Source organism: Triturus cristatus, chromosome 12 (genome assembly GCF_964204655.1).
Source record: "Triturus cristatus chromosome 12, aTriCri1.1, whole genome shotgun sequence".
NCBI lineage: Eukaryota > Metazoa > Chordata > Amphibia > Caudata > Salamandridae > Triturus > Triturus cristatus.
In genome coordinates, this window is record NC_140595.1 from 754,418,653 (window position 1) to 754,433,547 (window position 14,895).

Genomic DNA, 14,895 nt, shown 5'->3' on the forward strand with positions numbered 1-14,895 from the left:
AGACAAATTAGAGTTGTGGTAGAGATAGAAGATGTATCTCTTGGACTTTGGAAGTGAATACATGCTTTGACAGTGTTACGGTGTGTAGGAGGAGGAGTGAATGTGGTGTGAATTTGGGTATTGGGAAAATGTAGGCCTGTGTAATTAGAAGATGTGGAAGGAATACAGCTTTGAGACAAAGAGCAGAAAGGTAAAACGTTCAAGCAATGCAGTAGGGTAATGAAGCATTTAGTGCAAAGAAGAAGGTTCCCAGTGAGGTATGGAAAGAGAGGACATGGTAGAATCAAGTGAATAGGTTATTTGTGGCAGAGAGAGGTTGACGGAGGGAGAAGGGCCTCAGGAGTAAAGATTTCCCTAGATCCAGTAGTCAATTCCCATCAATGAGCCAGGAAAGTGTTACAATTGGGAGCGAAAGGTGGAAGATACAAATTATAACAATCACAAAGTACTTAAGAGTCTGAGGGTTTGTTTGACTTATCACAACTAGTAACATAGACTGTTTCACAATAATATCATTCAGTCAATAAAGAGATATGAGCTTCTCTTGCGTACTAAGGTCTTTTAACCCCACAAAGTCTATAGCCTTTTTCAGTCTAGTACGTATGACAACTTCCTTATATATTTCAATGTATTGATTATAATAAATGACATGCATTTGACAGAAAAGAAACAAACAAGCCGAACAGTCTATGAAGTGCATTGAAAATTGTGACAATTTAAATTCCTCCAAAAGAAGCTGCTTAAATTCCCCCATTCTCCTGGAAATTAATTCCCATGCACATAATGACAGTGATACTCATGAATCCAAAGTCATTACCACTGCTTTGCAAAGCAGTATCTGCTACTATCCTTCTATAAATCAAACCCATGTTGTTAATAATATGGAGAAACACCTGCACGCCAATCAACGAGATATCATACAACTTTAATGTAATTTTTGGCTACTTTCCTTCCCATTAAATGTTCCTTTGTGTTCAAATCTGGCCTTATCAGTATGATGTAGCACTTTGGAAAAAATATGCACAAAAGCATGACTAAAGTGGAGGACTGAATAGCAAAAACCTCCATGGCCACCATGTACTTCCCCTTTGTGCTCAGATAGGCTGGAATGAATGAGACCCAGACGCTGAGGAAGGCGAGCATGCTGAAAGTGATGAACTGAGCCTCATTGAAGCTGTCAGGCAGTTTTCTAGCAAGAAAGGCCACGATGAAACTGATGAATGCCAATACAAAAAGGTATCCCAGCATGCCCCATAGAGCAAAAGAAGATCCCTCATTACATTCAATGGTTATCTTTCCAGGCTCAGAGTGGAAGTTATAATCTGAGAAAGGTGGTGACAGAATTAACCAGCAGACACATAGAAGAACCTGGATGAGGGTGCAAACACTGATGGCCATGTAGGACAATTTGTGTCCCGACACTTTTCTTAGGTTACTATTGGGATTAATGGCGCTGAAGGCAACAACCACTGTGATAGTTTTGGCTAAAATACAAGAGATGCAAAGAGCAAAAGTGATTCCAAAGGTTGCCTGGCGAGTTAAGCATTTCTCTGGAGTGGGATAACCAATAAAAAACAATGAGCACAGGAAGCAAAGTGATAGGGACAAGAGCAAAAGATAGCTGAGGACGCAGTTGTTTGCTTTGATGATTGGAGTGTTTCTGTGCTGGATGAAAAGTCCAAAGATGCTTATAGGTACCACTGAGAAAAAAGTGCCGGTGACCAGCAATGCACTCCCCAATGGGTCGTTGTGAGATAAGAACTCTATAGCCTTTGGGACACAGTGATTTTTGATCCAATTAGGCCAAAGATCCAATGGGCACCTGATGCATTCAGTGGAATCTGAAAGAATAAATCGACCAGGCTATTTAGGAAACGTATTGACAACTGTTATACAAATGTTAAAGACTGAAGCACTTTGACATTTTTCGTTGTTCTTACTTAACCTGTTTGGTTGGAAATCTCCCCTGCTGAACATGGGACACACTGGAAACAGCAGACAGGTTTTTCAGGCCAGGTAACTTTCCGAAAACCAGGAAAGCAGCTGGGACTGCAGATAGATTCAGGAACCTGAACACAGAAAGCAAAATATATTAGTTTAGAAAGCCTGTTGAGGCAATAAACATTTTTTACATCATGATTTTTTTTAAAATGAGGCAACAGCTTTTATGTGGGTATTGAGGATCTCAGAGAATAATAATATAAGCTGTTTTGTATAATGCCAGAATTTTATAAGTATAGTATTCCAACATGAACTGACAAGCCTAAGTTCATACAATATGTCATAAACCAACCTCCCTTTGCCAACCCAACATGAACTTGGAGTATTACCCTTCTCCATGTTGCACCAACTTAGCTCTACCCATTGTCTAAAGTCAAGGGTAGACAATGTAACCCAATGCTTGGCGGTCCAGCTGTTCACAACTATAGCTCGCAAAAGAGATCCTGCCGGCTTCAGTTAACTGCACCTGAATGTTTCCTGCAGCCCAAAGGATGGCACTTCTATTGATGTTTAGGTTCATTCCTGATGGTGCCTCAGAGTCATAACTTCCCACCTTCGCATAGGAAATGGTGCCTGCAGCATTCCTTTGCCAGTTCACAACATCGTACTGAGCATGGGGGTTGCCATTCTTGTCAAAATTCAATTTGCCACCAGCATTTGTCCAAACTTGTACATTCCTTATGTAGTGGAGAACCTGCACCAGAGAAGCAATGGAATGGAAGATCATAGTTACACATCCAAGAGTGTCTTCAGGTTTTAGTGTTTTGAGATAGTGAGGAATATGTCAGAATTATTTTCTATTTTGATCTTATGATCTAGAAGACAAATTCTACTAGGATGGCTCTAAACCTTCTGCAATTCCCCCCAAAAAATAAAGGCCAATCTTCTCAGACAATGACCTCTCTACACAATGGATCATGGATCACCTGCATCTTATAATCAATCATGAATTGCAGGAAACCTATCTGTTGTCCTCTGCTTACTTACATTGCAATAGAGTTGCATTCTTTATTTCACCATCTCACTACATATGTGCTATAGGGCATGAAATAAGTTGTAAGAAGGAGGGATCCTCTTCCATAATTTTTTGCATTTCAACCATCTTCAAAGCTGCTTAGACTAATATAGCTATTCAGAGAAGCTATCTCCAAATAATAAATCAGCTGAGCAAGTCAAAAGTAGAATTAAAAAGCTACACACATCTACTTTTTTAAAAGCTGTATTTCATTACTTGAAACACATTTTAAAGCAGTCCTTTCTTTTAGAAAATCAAAACACTTTTTTTCTCAATGCCATTCCCTACTCTGGCCTAATAGCAGTGAGGTTTTGATGGCCAGGCAGACAATGGTCCCACCACCAAGGTCGTAGCTGCCATTGGTGCAGCAGATACATTGGCACCGGGGCCCAGAGCCCTAATGGTTCCATTGAATCCTGATAATGTTTGTATCTATTACCACAAAACCAGTCAAAGGGACCATTTCCATTGCTTGCATCAGGTCCAGGGCCAGGGTTGGATTGAGAAGGTGGGTGTGAGAAGTTGGCCTGATATGTAGTGCTCACTATTCTAGTGATCACTGTGTATCATTCCAAACGACCCTTATTGATGATTGGTTGTAAGTCAACCTTTTAGACCAGCTATCCTAGTAGCGTGGATACGAGCAGTCTTTAGGCTAAACTCTAGAGGGCGTGTTAAGCCAGCTGTTTACCATCACATATACCCCTTGAACGTCAAGTGAAAGGACACCACACAAGTTGTTATGAAAATAAAGGATATTTATTTATAACAAGACTACCCTGGCTCTTTATGAGTCAGGGAGCTAAGCACACTACAAAACTCTTAGAAAATACTTCAGTTGCACAATTTACACAAATGCCCGAAGGGCACGAGAAACCATCTACGCTAACAGTGAAATGCGAGTGGTTAGAGTCTGGAGTTACTGATTCCGGAGTGATCCGATCAGTGGGACTAAACGAAAAAGGAACTGGAAACTTGTAGAGCGAACCTGCGATGGAGCACCGAAATGCTCGAGTTACCTAGCCCAGAGGCTGCGGCTGCGTGAGGTCCGGCAAGATGTCGGGAGTCCTCGTTGTAGTCTCAGGAGCCTGAAAGAAGAAGTTGCTGGCAGGCGACCAGTGTCGATCTTTCAGCGAGATCCAAGCCTGGATCGGTGTTGAAGGAAACCTGAAAGCAGAGGGGACTCAGTTCTCAACCGCTAGCCAGCGATCGTGGGGGTACCAGGAAGGTACCGGCTGAAGTCACCTCGACCAGGTGAGTGGATGAAGTCGGACTCGGCTGTTCCTCGGACCAGGAGGCGCGGCGGCGACCAGGATGGAGGGCGAGCTGTCCCACGAAGGTGTCTGCTGTCGATGATGCTGGGCCCAGGAGTGGGGCAGCAGGTCTTGGCAGTGGCAAACCCACGCGGGGGAGTCAAGATGGCGTCTGGAGTGGACCAGGAGGGTCTGAGGTACTCCTCTGTTGAAGGGGAGCAAGGGCCAGTCTGGAGCAACCAGACCAGTGATGAAAAACAAACTATCGTGGTGCGTCGTGAAAAGGGCCACAAGCCGGTCGGCGAGTGGTCGGACAACGCGGTGAACAGCAAGGAGCAGAAGGGCCCCCACGCAGATCTCGTGGATGCTGGGGAGGCGGACTTCAGTGCTGGAGCCGCTCAGGGTTAGGGCTTCTCAAACCCTAGGTACACTCACTCGAGGGTCCCTCGGTGGGCATGTTAGATAAGCGTTGTGCAGGTTCTGAAGATGGCCGGGCCCGCAGGTCTCGTCACACCTACGGATCTCAGCTGGGCTGACGATGTAGGTAGAGGTCAGAGATGGCAGGGAACCCGGGTCTCGTCGAGCTGGGCAGTCTTGATCCGTGGGAGAGACGTACAGCAAACCGCAAGCGCTTAGTTGGTGCCTGCTGGTGCAGGGTGGCTACTCCTTAGCCACAAGGGAGAGTCTTCAGAAAAGTCAAGAGTTCCTTTCGTGGAAAGTAGTTCAAGGTTCAGAATTATCCAATTTGGGAAGGGGACCCGCTCCCACCTTTATTCTAGGAAAAAGGGGCTGGCCTGTGACTAGGTCCTACCTATGGGTGGGACCAGGAGGGGGGTGGTTACACCCCTATCCTTTGTCCGGCTTCGCCCCAGCTCAGGGGCTGGTGTGCCCCCGAAACTGGTTTGAGCCGGGCTATGCACAGTGAGCACCGGGGTGCCACTTGCAATCACCTTCCTTTCAGCCCTGCCTACCTGGGATACACAAACCCTGTCTGGGATGGTGCTAACACCGCCCTCGACAGGAAACCCTTTGTCCAAGCCCCCTTCGCTGGAAGGTCTCCCAGCAGCAGGAGGCCAGACTTGTGTCTGGTGGCAGCATCCATTTTGTGATGCTGAGGCTTGAGTCAACTTTAACCGGGGTTCAAGGTTACTTCCATGTCGTGCCTCCCTAAAAGGGGGGAATGCTAACCCCGTCGCCAGAATTGGCGAGGGGTTCGTATTCCAATTCGTATGACACCTTACTCGACATGTGTAGGTGATGCGATGCCAAAGTTAGCAAATAACCGCAAGGATTATAATGCATTTTAAGGTAGTTGGCCCGCGTCACCATGGAACGGCTATTTAGGACTTGGTTCCGCAAGCCGTCGACGGGCTCAGCTCGCGCCAGAGCACCGTCCCACATGATCCCCAGCACTCTGCCTTCAGGATTGATAAGGCCTGCCATAGGAGTGACTGATAGGGATCCATGTGTCCATTCTAGGGTTAGGTATAGGAATACTACACCTACAGCAACGGGTGATTACACCACCTTGCCCCAGCTGTCGTGCAGCCAGTTGTGTCAAATTTGGGCGACCATCCAGGGGTGGCATAATACATGCTGCAGCCCCTGGTAGGCCCTGGGTACACCGATGCCCTGGATACCTGTGGTATGCTGAGACAGGGACTGACAAGGCGGCCCAGTTCCAATTAGTGGATGCACCTAATGTACATGTGTGTTAATTTCGAGAGAGAACAGCTAGGCTGTGGGTCTGATTGGCAGGCCCACAGCCAGGGAAAGTCGTAAACCAATGAAGCAAAAGCAAAAAATCTGGGTGATCATAGGATTGCAGACCCTACTCTCCTACATGACCCCCCCCCCAAACTTTGGGACAATAAGCTAACCTTGACCAGGTGAGTCTTCTTGCTCTAAGTGGAAATACCTGGAGAGCCCATCTGCATTGCCATGATCAGTGCCAGGTCTATGCTCCACTGTGAAGTCCATCCCCTGTAGGGAAATGGACCACCTAAGTAGTTTGGGGTTTTCACCCTTCATTTGATTTAGCCACAAGAGGGGCTTATGGTCGGTCTGAATCTTGAAGTGAGTGCCAAACAAGTATGGCCTCAACTTCTTCTGGGCCCAAACCACAGCAAAGGCCTCCCTCTCAATAGCTGACCAATTCTTCTCTCTGGGGGTCAGCCTCCTGCTAATAAAAGCTATGGGCTGGTCATGACCATCAAAATTCAGCTGAGATAGAACAGCTCCCACACCCAACTCCGAAGCGTCTGTTTGGACAATGAATGGTTTGGAGTAGTCTGGACTCTTTAGGATAGGTGCCGTGCACATGGCCTGCTTTAGGTCATCGAATGCCTTCTGACAGCTTGCTGTCCACTGAACTTTTTTTCGCATCTTTTTACTTGTCAGATCGTTTAGCGGGGTCACAATGGATCCATAATTTCTGACAAATTTCCGGTAATAACCAGTCAGGCCCAAGAAAGCTCGAACCTGAGTCTGGGTGGTTGGAGGAGCCCAGTCCTGGATGGCCTGTATTTTGCTCTCCAATGGCTGAACCTGGCCTCCACCTACAAGGTGGCCCAGGTATACAACCTGTGTCTGCCCTATCTTGCACTTAGTGGCCTTGATAGTGAGGGCTGCCTTTTGCAGGGCTCTAACACTTTCCTCAGGTGGACCAGGTGATCCTCCCAGGTGGAGCTAAAGACAGCGATATCGTCCAGATACGCCGCACAGAAGTCGTCCAACCCAGTGAGAACTCGATTCACCAGCCTTTGGAAGGTGGCAGGTGCATTTTTCAAACCAAAGGGCATTACCACGAACTGATAATGCCCACCCGGGGTAGAAAATGCTGTTTTGGGTTTGGCCTCCTCAGCTAACCTGATTTGCCAATACCCAGCTGTCAGATCAAACGTACTTAAGTAGTTGGCCGAAGCCAACCGGTCTATAAGTTCGTCTGCTCTTGGTATTGGGTGGGCGTCAGTCTTAGTGACTGCATTGAGACCTCTGTAGTCCACGCAAAACCTTATCTCTTTCTTACCGCCCTGGGTGTGAGGTTTCGGCACGAGAACTACGGGACTAGCCCAGGGGCTGTCTGAGGGCTCAATGACTCCCAGCTCCAACATTTTCTGCACCTCTGTCTTGATGCAGTCTCTGACATGATCAGGCTGTCGATAGATTTTACTCTTTACGGGCAGACTGTCCCCAGTGTCGACCTCATGGGTACACCAATTGGTCTGACTGGGTGTCAGAGAGAACATATGTCGAAAGGATTGAAGAACCTGTTTACAATCCTTTTGTTGATGTCCAGAGAGGCTGCCGCAAAAGACAACACCATCTACTGACCCATCGTCAGGGTTCTGAGAGAGCAGGTCCGGGAGAGGGTCACTCTCCTCCTCCTGTCCCTCATCTGTGGCCATGAGCAAGCCCATGCCCTCCCTGTCGACATATGCCTTGAGCCTGTTTACATGGAGCACCCGGTGGGGGCTCCGGGGAGTTCCCAGCTCTACCAAGTAGGTGACCTCTCCCTTTTGCTCAATGATCGTGTGGGGCCCAGACCATTTGTCTTTGAGTGCTGCTGGGGCCACTGGCTCCAGCACCCACACCTCCTGTCCAGGCTGGTACACAGTCAGGACAGCCTTTTGGTCGTGCCAAGCTTTCTGTAATTCTTGGCTCGCCTCAAGGTTTTTAGATGCCTTTTCCATGTACTCCGCCATCCGCGAGCGGAGGCCGAGCACATAGTCCATAATGTTTGATGCCGGCTTTCTGAGAGGTCTCTCCCATCCTTCCTTTACCAAACAAAGGGGTCCCCTTACAGGATGTCCGAACAGAAGCTCAAAAGGGCTGTAGCCAACCCCCTTCTGCGGGACCTCTCTGTAGGCGAACAAGAGGCAGGGTATCAGGACATCCCATCTCCGCCGAAGCTTTTCAGGTAGTCCGTGAATCATCCCTTTTAGGGTCCTGTTGAATCTCTCAACAAGCCCATTGCATTGCGGGTGATAGGGTGTGGTGAACTTGTAGTTGACACCGCACTCCTTCCACATTGCAGTCAGATATCCCGACATGAAGTTTGCACCTCTGTCTGAGACAACCTCCTTAGGGAAGCCCACTCTGGAGAACACTCCAACTAGGGCCCGTGCCACCACAGGGGCTGTAGTGGTCCTAAGGGGAATAGCTTCAGGATACCTGGTGGCGTGGTCCACCACCACCAGTATAAACTTGTGCCCTGATGCTGTCTGGGGTTCCATTGGTCCGACAATGTCGATCCCCACTCGTTCAAAGGGCACCCCCACCACCGGTAGTGGTATGAGGGGGGCCTTTGTCGTGCCACCTGACTTACCACTGGCTTGGCAAGTGACACAGGAGCGGCAAAACTCCTTCGTATCTTCGGACATGTGGGGCCAGTGAAAGTGTGGAACAATTCTGTCCCAAGTCTTATTCTGGCCTAAGTGACCTGCAAGGGGAATCTCGTGGGCCAAGGTAAGAAGGAAACCTCTCAGAGACAAGGGGATGACCAGCCTCCTGGTCACGCCAGGTTTGGGGTCTCTTGCCTCGGAGTACAGGAGTCCATTGTCCCAGTACACTTTGTGGGTACCTGTGGCGTTCCCTGCAGCCTCAGCAGCAGCCTGCTGTCTGAGGGGTTCAAGTGAGGGGCAGTCTAACTGTGCCTTCCCCAGGTCTTCCCTGGAGGGTCCCCCTGAGCTCAGAAACTCAACCTGACCAGGTTCAAGCTCTTTCGGCTCAGTTTCCCTCAGTTCTTTAAGGTCAGCCTCCTCAGAGACTTGATCCACGACCTGGGGCAAGGGGGAAGGCAAAGCCTTACCCTTACTGCTCCTTTTCTTGGAAGGTGTCTGGTCCGTTCTTCCAGGATCCAGCACCTGTTCAGTGGGGCATCTTTTGGCCTGTGACCTGGTCACAGCAAGGACATGTGCTGGCAAGCCTAACATTTCCATGTGAGTCCTCTGCTCCACTTCTGACCATTGTGACGTTTCCAAATCATTGCCCAACAGACATTCTACGGGGAGGTCTGAACTAACCACAACCTTTTTCGGGCCACTTACCCCTCCGCAGGAGAAATCAACAACTGCCATACTGTGATTGGTAGTGACGTTGCTGGCATTGGTCACTAGGTAATCGGTACCTAGCATGATCTGTCCAGGGTCCACAAAGTTAGGCGTCACCATGGTGACACTGGAACAAGTGTCCCTGTAGGCCTGAGCCACTTTTCCATTGATCAAAGGTGTCTGTCTGTATTTGCCCAAAGTATTGGGACTGGCATCAGGGGACATATCCATATCCCCTGTACAGACAAGGACGGCCTGAGTGAGCGTGCTGACTAAGTCGTCACTCCCCTCGGTTCCCAAGGTTAACCCAACTAATGCCTTGGGAGGCGCACTACCACTGCTGACTGTACTAGGGGGTGCAGGTGCCTTAGGGGCTGCAGTGGCAGGAGTTTGCCCTCCTTTCTTGGTGCACTCACTAAACCAGTGAGTCTTACTTTTACAGTATTGGCACCACCTTTTTGACTGGCCTTCTTGAGTCTTCTTCTTCTGTGAAGCCTGACCCCCACCCTCTTTGGTTTGTTGGGGGCCTGTCGAAGACTTCTGGTCATTTTGTCCGTTCTTGTTACTACCCTTTTGGTCTGCTTTCTTCTGACCACCCTGGTTCTGAGTCTGGTTCTGCTTGACCCTTGTTCTGACCCATCTGTCTGCCTTCTTTCCCAACTCTTGGGGAGAGGTCAGATCCGAGTCGACAAGGTGCTGATGCAACAATTGGTTCTGACAGTTGTTTAAAATCTGTTCTCTCATGATAAGATTGTACAATCCTGTGTAATCAGTAACCTTGCTACCCAGCAACCAGCCCTCCAAAGCCTTAGTGGCACAATCGACAAAATCAGTCCAATCCTGAGACTGGATTTTCTGGGTGTCCCTGAACAGCAACCTGTACTGTTCCGTGGTTAAGCCAAACCCATCAATCAGTGTATTCTTCAGGACTTGGTAGTTGTTTGCATCCTCAGCTCTAGTAGTGAGGAGCTTGTCTCGACCTTTACCTTCAAAGGAGAGCCACAGTATAGCTGCCCACTGACTTTGGGGGACGCACTGGACAGTGCAGGCCCTCTCCAAAGCAGTTATCCACTTGTGGATGTCGTCCCCTTGCTTAAAGGGGGGCACTATTTTACTCAGGTGTCTAGTGTCTATACCCCTGTCTTTCTCTCTAAGGAGAATGCTGCCACCAGTGGGATCTGACCCACTTAATTTCTGCTCTCGGGCTAAGGCAAGTTTTTCTTTGGCGAGGGCAAGTTCTTCCCGCTCGATCCTCAGATTGACTTCCCTCATCTTCGCTTCATGCTCCCTTCTCTGAGGGGACGTCATTCCTCTCTGAGAAGATGCCTGAGAGACATGTGTTCGAACAGATCTGTTAGAGCCTCTGGAGAGAGACCTAGCTCGTCCGTTCCCAATGTTAGGCCTGCTTGAGCGTGGGCCCGGGGCTCCCCCAGTTCCACTCTCATGCCTGCTTAAGTTGGTCCTCGTAAGCCTACCGACTACCACTGGACCTTTGTTTGCCTCGTCTCCTGATAACTCCTCCTCGTCTTCCTCCTCTGTATGGAGGTCGAGGTCTGGGTCACCAAGGGTTCCCTCTAAGGGAGGCATGTTCCCATCAGCATTGGGGGGACCTGTGTTAGAGGACCTCCTGGCATCGTACGTCTCTAAGAGACCTATCAGAAATGCGATGGTAGGGTTAGAACCCTGGTTTAGCTTCCTGGAGGCACACAGTTGTCTCATCTCCTTGAAGCTAAGAGCTGCATATCGTGACATGACCTGTGGAGGGTCACTGACCACTAAGGGAGTCTCTGCAGACTCTCCGTGGACCGACATGCTTCTAGTGAGGTGTAAGTGATGCACCTACCTACACTATTTGTTTACCTACTGATCCCTTGCTAAGAGTTGTAGTCAGGGTGTGCTAAGCCCTGTTACGCTACAACAGCTGGTTCAGTAGAACTCAGAGTATTCTAAGTTAAGTTATATGTACCTGGGTACTTATGTGATCTTTCACTTTGATATTCTTAGGATACGTGTGTGGTAAAACAACAGCAAGCTCAAATCCCAACCACTGCTCACCAATGTGAGAAGTTGGCCTGATATGTAGTGCTCACTATTCTAGTGATCACTGTGTATCATTCCAAACGACCCTTATTGATGATTGGTTGTAAGTCAACCTTTTAGACCAGCTATCCTAGTAGCGTGGATACGAGCAGTCTTTAGGCTAAACTCTAGAGGGCGTGTTAAGCCAGCTGTTTACCATCACATATACCCCTTGAACGTCAAGTGAAAGGACACCACACAAGTTGTTATGAAAATAAAGGATATTTATTTATAACAAGACTACCCTGGCTCTTTATGAGTCAGGGAGCTAAGCACACTACAAAACTCTTAGAAAATACTTCAGTTGCACAATTTACACAAATGCCCGAAGGGCGCGAGAAACCATCTACGCTAACAGTGAAATGCGAGTGGTTAGAGTCTGGAGTTACTGATTCCGGAGTGATCCGATCAGTGGGACTAAACGAAAAAGGAACTGGACACTTGTAGAGCGAACCTGCGATGGAGCACCGAAATGCTCGAGTTACCTAGCCCAGAGGCTGCGGCTGTGTGAGGTTCGGCAAGATGTCGGGAGTCCTCGTTGTAGTCTCAGGAGCCTGAAAGAAGAAGTTGCTGGCAGGCGACCAGTGTCGATGTTTCAGCGAGATCCAAGCCTGGATCGGTGTTGAAGGAAACCTGAAAGCAGAGGGGACTCAGTTCTCAACCGCTAGCCAGCGATCGTGGGGGTACCAGGAAGGTACCGGCTGAAGTCACCTCGACCAGGTGAGTGGATGACGTCGGACTCGGCTGTTCCTCGGACCAGGAGGCGCGGCGGCGACCAGGATGGAGGGCGAGCTGTCCCACGAAGGTGTCTGCTGTCGATGATGCTGGGCCCAGGAGTGGGGCAGCAGGTCTTGGCAGTGGCAAACCCACGCGGGGGAGTCAAGATGGCATCTGGAGTGGACCAGGAGGGTCCGAGGTACTCCTCTGTTGAAGGGGAGCAAGGGCCAGTCTGGAGCAACCAGACCAGTGATGAAAAACAAACTATCGCAGTGCGTCGTGAAGAGAGCCACAAGCCGGTCGGCGAGTGGTCGGACAACGCGGTGAACAGCAAGGAGCAGAAGGGCCCCCACGCAGATCTCGTGGATGCTGGGGAGGCGGACTTCGGTGCTGGAGCCGCTCAGGGTTAGGGCTTCTCAAACCCTAGGTACACTCACTCGAGGGTCCCTCGGTGGGCGTGTTAGATAAGCGTCGTGCAGGTTCTGAAGATGGCCGGTCCCGCAGGTCTCGTCACACCTACGGATCTCAGCTGGGCTGACGATGTAGGTAGAGGTCAGAGATGGCAGGGAACCCGGGTCTCGTCGAGCTGGGCAGTCTTGATCCGTGGGAGAGACGTACAGCAAACCGCAAGCGCTTAGTTGGTGCCTGCTGGTGCAGGGTGGCTACTCCTTAGCCACAAGGGAAAGTCTTCAGAAGAGTCAAGAGTTCCTTTCGTGGAAAGTAGTTCAAGGTTCAGAATTATCCAATTTGGGAAGGGGACCCGCTCCCACCTTTATTCTAGGAAAAAGGGGCTGGCCTGTGACTAGGTCCTACCTATGGGTGGGACCAGGAGGGGGGTGGTTACACCCCTATCCTTTGTCCGGCTTTGCCCCAGCTCAGGGGCTGGTGTGCCCCCGAAACTGGTTTGAGCCGGGCTATGCACAGTGAGCACCGGGGTGCCACTTGCAATCACCTTCCTTTCAGCCCTGCCTACCTGGGATACACAAACCCTGTCTGGGATGGTGCTAACACCGCCCTCGACAGGAAACCCTTTGTCCAAGCCCCCTTCGCTGGAAGGTCTCCCAGCAGCAGGAGGCCAGACTTGTGTCTGGTGGCAGCATCCATTTTGTGATGCTGAGGCTTGAGTCAACTTTAACCGGGGTTCAAGGTTACTTCCATGTCGTGCCCCTCTAAAAGGGGGGAATGCTAACCCCGTCGCCAGAATTGGCGAGGGGTTCGTATTCCAATTCGTATGACACCTTACTCGACATGTGTAGGTGATGCGATGCCAAAGTTAGCAAATAACCGCAAGGATTATAATGCATTTTAAGGTAGTTGGCCCGCGTCACCATGGAACGGCTATTTAGGACTTGGTTCCGCAAGCCGTCGACGGGCTCAGCTCGCGCCAGAGCACCGTCCCACATGATCCCCAGCACTCTGCCTTCAGGATTGATAAGGCCTGCCATAGGAGTGACTGATAGGGATCCATGTGTCCATTCTAGGGTTAGGTATAGGAATACTACACCTACAGCAACGGGTGATTACACCACCTTGCCCCAGCTGTCGTGCAGCCAGTTGTGTCAAATTTGGGCGGCCATCCAGGGGTGGCATAATACATGCTGCAGCCCCTGGTAGGCCCTGGGTACACCGATGCCCTGGATACCTGTGGTATGCTGAGACAGGGACTGACAAGGAGGCCCAGTTCCAATTAGTGGATGCACCTAATGTACATGTGTGTTAATTTCGAGAGAGAACAGCTAGGCTGTGGGTCTGATTGGCAGGCCCACAGCCAGGGAAAGTTGTAAACCAATGAAGCAAAAGCAAAAAATCTGGGTGATCATAGGATTGCAGACCCTACTCTCCTACAGTGGGCATTTCGAAAGTGCCCGAGGCTCACTGCTTGAGACCAGATTGGGGCCATTTTATTCATCCTCAGCCGCAGCAGCCTCTTCACATCCTAGCACAGACTGTTGAATTGGCTCATTGTCATTCGGCCTGCTTGCCCATTGCCAAATACAGACTGACAATGGCCCAGCCCCAGCAGGCACAGCATGTGCTGCACGTCCCCTTGACCCAGCCTTGAGGCATAGCAGGGAGGCTTTGCTTCAGGAGAAGCTGCTTTTGAGCAGCAAAGTTCATGTTAACCTCACAACCAACACGCTCCTACCACTATGACAGGCAAAATAAAATCACAAGGTTTCTAAGGGAGCTGGATGAAAAAAGAATACGTATCAATGTTTGGTGGCTGAGGGACCTGGCCCTCTCTGCAGTGTCACCTCCAAACGTTTTGCCTTCACCCCTCCTAACTTTGCTGGATTTATTTTTGTTGGCCTTGGGACTTTACTGCTGCTAACCAGTGCTAAAGTGCTCATCCCTAGGATAGGCCCTGAACAGCTGAGAGGACAGGGTGCAGCGTATTTGCAAAAGCTGGGCATGCACCTTTAAGTTTTATATGGCCTGGTAGTGAAAAACTACATTTGATTTTCACTATTGAAAGGCCTACCTTTCCCATATGGTAACATTGGGTTACTTTTTTACATTTAATAATTGATAGCTTTTATTGGGATCAGGGGAGCAGGTAGACTGGTTGATTTTGCTGTCCAAAGAATTGTAATTAAATCCCTCTTTAATGGTAAGTCGGATTTTTTGTTACATTTCTGAAAATGCCACTTTTAGAAAGCTACTTCCAAGAGGGAAACACTAGGTTTTGTCCCCTGCTGCTGCACTGCTGAAATGAAGAAACTTTCCTCTGAAGTGAACCGTATTCCTCTCAGTGATCCATAGTACTCCATAGTAATCC

The 14,895-nt window shown here is 49.3% G+C and overlaps 1 protein-coding gene across 1 annotated transcript in view; it reads right to left on the bottom strand.

The window, feature by feature from the left end:
* Positions 1-915: 915 nt before the first annotated feature.
* The window catches only part of LOC146782713 (extracellular calcium-sensing receptor-like), a 44,925-nt gene continuing 30,945 nt past the window's right edge, over positions 916-14,895 (bottom strand). The window contains exons 4-6 of the mRNA XM_085637201.1: positions 2,468-2,695; positions 1,946-2,069; positions 916-1,841 (exon numbers count right to left, since the gene is read on the bottom strand). Of these exons, the coding sequence (XP_085493327.1) occupies positions 916-1,841; positions 1,946-2,069; positions 2,468-2,695 (1,278 nt within the window). The remainder of the gene's footprint in view (positions 1,842-1,945; positions 2,070-2,467; positions 2,696-14,895) is intronic.